General features: G+C 40.0%; 1 protein-coding gene across 1 annotated transcript; it reads left to right on the forward strand.

The window, feature by feature from the left end:
- Positions 1-414: 414 nt before the first annotated feature.
- LOC117461291 (apolipoprotein A-IV-like) lies at positions 415-1,812 on the forward strand. Its single transcript, XM_034103110.2, has 4 exons — positions 415-545; positions 628-672; positions 789-939; positions 1,051-1,812. Exons 2-4 carry the CDS (start codon positions 633-635, stop codon positions 1,613-1,615), a joined length of 756 nt encoding a protein of 251 aa, XP_033959001.1. The 5' UTR covers positions 415-545; positions 628-632; the 3' UTR covers positions 1,616-1,812.
- Positions 1,813-5,157: the final 3,345 nt, after the last annotated feature.

Raw genomic sequence — 5,157 nt, forward strand, 5'->3', positions numbered from 1 at the left:
CAGCTCGGTGGCAGCATGTCCTGCCTCGGCTCCGCCTCTTTGCCCTTATTTGGAGCAGGCTGGAACAGGCGGGAGTTGAACTCTGACGTCACAGTCGAGCCGTTAGTGGCCGACTCCGCCTACTAAGGGCTTCTCTGCAACTCTTCAGAATCCTATGTGTGACGTCACGGACCCTACGTCCATTTATATATACAGTTTATGGTCGCTACCCACCAGTTGAGAACCACTGTCCTAGATGCTTTCTAAAAAGGGGTCAAACCAGAACTATTGCAATATTCATGGTCAGGTACATTGGTTTTATTGCCTGTGAAAACTGTAAAGGTTGTGTCAGTGCGCATGTGTTGGAGGCTCAGCAGCTCATGTGATAGTAGTGCGGAAGCAGAGGAGTCAGGAGGAGAGTCATTGTGACAACATGGAACTTGACTTCTGGACTTTGAGCTCTTGACTACAACTGTTCTGTGCTTCAGTATATATATATACATGGAATCACCAGTCTGTCATTCACAAACACGCTTAACTCTGAGAGACGCACAAGCCAACAGCAGGTGAGAATTACACTATATTTCAATACATCACATGACACAATAATGAAGTCTGAAAGCTAACAATCTTATAACTTTTTTTCAGCAACCATGAAGGTATTCCTTGTACTCGCCATTGCCGTACTGTCTGGTAAGTTGTTTTTGCTTTCTCAAGTGTCTTTTCTACATCACTCAGTATGGTTTACCCAACTAAGAGCTATTAATATGAACTGCATTTATAAAGCTGCTTCTGTGTCCGTCCAACAGGCTGCAATGCCAACATCTTTTATGCTGATGCACCCAAGCCACAGCTTGAAGTACTGACTGATGCTTTCTGGGACTACATTGGGAAGGCCACCCAAACAGCTGATGACACCCTCCAGATGATCAGGAAATCAGAGTTTGGACAGGAAGTCAAGTAAGTAGTGTGACACACAGGAACCATGGTGACTATTAGTGGTATGTGTGGTTGGCGTGGTATTACACAAAAACGTCTGATTGTCTAACATTCACCCTGCGTGTCTTCCAGTGCCCGCCTAGCCGACAGCACTGACATTGCCAGCCAGTATGCCGTCTCCCTGCAGGAGCAGCTCCCCCCTGCCGCCCAAGACCTGATGACCAAGATCACCGCAGAGGCTGATGTGCTGAGAAATGTTCTGACCAAGGAGCTGAGCACTGTCAGGGTCAAGCTGGAGCCCTACACTGACGACATGAAGGTCCAGATCCAGCAGAGAGTGGAGCAGCTCAAACAGGAGCTGGCCCCCTATGCTGAGTCCCTTGACACCGAGGCCCTGAGAGCCGCCCTGGAGCAGAAGAGCGAGGAGCTGAAGCAGAGTGTGAAGGACCTGCATGCTCAGCTCGGGCCCTACACCGACGACCTGAAGCTGAAGGTGGACCAGCACCTGCAGGACTTCCAGGAGCGCGTGGCCCCTGTGACGGAAAAAGTCCAGGTGGAGCTGATGCAGAGAGCCAACCTGGTGAAACAGATGGTGGCCCCCTACGCTGAGGACCTGAAGAAAAAGTTGGACCCGTACGCCCAGGACCTCCAGGCCCAGCTAACCTCCTTCTACGAGTCCTTTATCAAGGGCAACTAAGTCCACCTCCACACCTGCTCCATCGTTCATCAGGATGCTGACCTCTACTGGAAGCATGTCAAATACTGTAAACCAAATTAAACTAATATTTATTACAAGTTGCAAAGCTCTGCACTTGTCGAAATTGTAAATATTTGTGTTTTGAAGTTGGAAACTGTGACTTTTTTGTAATCTCTGTTATGTTATCAAAAATAAATACTTGCATCTGCAAACAATACTTTTGTATTTCTAGTCGATTACAGATGATGTAAATCTACAATAAATCTAATCCTAAAAAAGAACATTAAATATATGTTTTGTACTTACGCTGTTTTAGAGCATACAGTGAATTATCAAAACATCTCTAAAACAAACAAATGGTTACTACATAAACATAAAGAGGGACTGCTGTGGTCACGGTGGGGCATGTGCTGCTTTTCATAGGAGGTAACTTGTATTTCTTCCATGTCTTAACATGTCCTGGCTCCTGTCACAGTTTCGTCTCAATCTTTATCCAGAGGCAGAATTATGTTCCTATTCAGATACTTGTCAATGCTTGCCATGAAACTGCACCTTCCTGTTTTCAATACAACAGGGTTCGTACGGTCATTGAAAACCTGGAAAAGTCATGGAAATTGAAAATGCAAATTCCAGGCCCTGGAAAAGTTATGGAAAACAATATTTTTCCCAAAGTTTTGGAAAAGTCATGGAAATGTAACTAAAGTTGCGTCAAATATAATTTACATTTAATCTAATCGCTGAAATAATCTGCGGTCGCGAGCTGTTATGTGCCATCATGACGCGCATGGTGTTATTTTTAATATATGAAGCGCGAGCTGTGTACATTATCTCCCAACCCAGTCTCACGGCATTTCGTGTTCACCAACACGATTTTTAATCTATTGATTCGTGTTCACCATCACGATTTGCCCCTTTTTTTCGTGTTGCACAGCACGATTTTTAAAAGCAATGTATTTCTACTGGTAACGTGGTTCGTGCCTGCAGGCTGCAGCACGCCTTTTTCTCCGGTCGGGTTGTGGAAGACCGGAAGCTGTGTGGTTCATAAAAACGTGTTCTTACTCAATATCAAGCCACAATTATTGCTTTTATTTTAAATCGTATAATTTCGGACTTTTGTTGCCATCTGTAAGGAAAATAAATGGGGCTCAGAGCCTCAGGATACTGAAATCTGTATTTTTAAATATTTTTTCCTTCTAATTTGTTATTCTTTTCAAAATAACACACTGTTATTTACTCACCAATAACACACAATTATCCTTGCTTTTATTTATTGGTTTAATTCCATAATCTCGGGCTTTTTTGGTGTCCGTCAGGAACTGAATTTCAAAATAAAAATAACCGGAAACAGACGTAGGCCTGTAAGGGACATTTCGAGCATCATTGCGATTGTCAACATTTCTGAGTTTAGGATGGCCGAAGACACTACACTACCCATAATCCCCAGCTATCGTTTAGGACTACAGTTCCCGTAAGGTTACGCAGAGCGTCAAACAGCTGTGTGAAATGGAACGAAACCACGCCAGATTATCCAAAACTGGAATCGAACACCCCCCCAGAACTACACATGCTGGCTATTGTGTTTCGCAAAATGTTCTATGGGACGTCACGTCTCTACTGAACGTTTTCCCCACAATTAGAAGTTGCCATTAGTAAACACATTGGTGTTATCAAATGTAAAACATATAATTAATAAATGGGTGGAAATCACTTGTGTCCATAATGCGCAGCATTAATATATAGCATTAATATATACCCACATGACAGCTCATTGCTACTTTGTAATTCTACTCCACTACAATTCAGAGGTTAAGCTGGTATTTTTACTCCACTGCATTTATTTGAGTTACTTTGCAGATTCTGATTAATTATGTGAAATATAAACAACCCTTAAATCAGACTTGAGTTACACCTGAGTAAAATTCAGGTAAGGTGATTGTCATGTGCCAACAATCAGGAGAGATATTTGATAGTTGGTGCTTGAGAAGACTAAACATGTATCTGCAATTGACATGAATGGAAACAAGTCATAAAGTATATTCATTACTCGTTATTCTCTACTAATAGTTAATTAAAGACTGTATATTATGGCTATTTTGCACATCCCCTTCAAGATTTTCAAAGGTTTATTGACATATCATACACAACTACGGTGTAGTTATGCAATGAATGAAAAACTTGGGTCACAGGTTCCTCAACAGTGCATTACAAGACATCTATCAATATGTGTGTACCTCCACCATTAAACTGTCATATTCTGCACATTTCTTATTCTATCTACATACATAAGAGTATAATTAATGTGTATAATATCAGTTAAAATAAGTGCTTCAACATAGTTAACATTGCAGGAAAGCAATATATTAGATGTTAATTACTTTGTCAGGCTTAATATTTAATATTTAATGTTTAAATAAAGGTTAATCCGTTCTTCTGTTTTGCACCTCCTCCTATTAATATCTGTGCATCCTGCACTAAACTGTTTTATTGTAGAGATCACTTATAGTATCTTCTTGATTTTTTATATTCTATATTTCTATATTTATACTTTCCCCCTATGAAAGTATGTACTCTGTACAATAATTCAATAACGTGCTTTAACCACTAGGAGGTGCACACAAGGTGCACACTGCCATAATAACTTTGTATTATTAGTGTGTATGTACAACATCTGAAGATGTATAGTTTTATGCATGCTTTCACGTCATTTTACAGCATATTGCTATACTATTTCAGACTCAGTATTTACATTCTTACATTCAAAGAAAATCAGTAATATCTTTAAAAACTACAGTCCTTTTATATCAGCTGTGCACCGTTATGGTGTAAATATAACCTATCTATGAATTAGATCAAATGTAAAAGTCAGCCGAATTAGTGTTGATACTGCAAGGAGACGTATTGTGTGAAGAGAAATTGAAGATGTTGTTTAATTGTTGATATATTTATGATCCACGTCAAGTATTCAGTTTCGGCGTCAGTTTCGGCGCCATTTCTTCCAGTTTTTCCAAAGGTCTTCTTATCAGGGCTTTCTAAATAAAGAACTACGGCAGATCTGTAATATGTAATGCAGCCGAACCGTGTATTACAATGCCGTTATGTGATGACTTTCAAAGAGAAAAGCAAGAGCACTCGGAATTAAGTATTATTTTATACTTTTTAAATTTTTTCCGGATTTCATATAATATAAACACCAAATCCCAGCATGCATTGCGGCTAACACATCCAATCAGCGAGCTTAAAACCATAGCTGAGGATCTTGGGTAATCCCTCGAAATGCCTACGTCTGTTTCCGGTTATATTTATTTTGAAATTCAGTTCCTGACGGACGCCGAAAAAGCCCGAGATTATGGAATTAAACCAATAAATAAAAGCAAGGATAATTGTGTGTTATTGGTGAGTAAATAACAGTGTGTTATTTTGAAAAGAATAACAAAAAGATTTAAAAAATACAGATTTCAGTATCCTGAGGCTCTGAGCCCCATTTATTTTCCTCACAGACGACAACAAAAGTCCGAAATTATACGATTTAAAATAAAAGCAAT

Source organism: Pseudochaenichthys georgianus, chromosome 16 (genome assembly GCF_902827115.2).
Source record: "Pseudochaenichthys georgianus chromosome 16, fPseGeo1.2, whole genome shotgun sequence".
Classification (NCBI taxonomy): Eukaryota; Metazoa; Chordata; class Actinopteri; order Perciformes; family Channichthyidae; genus Pseudochaenichthys; species Pseudochaenichthys georgianus.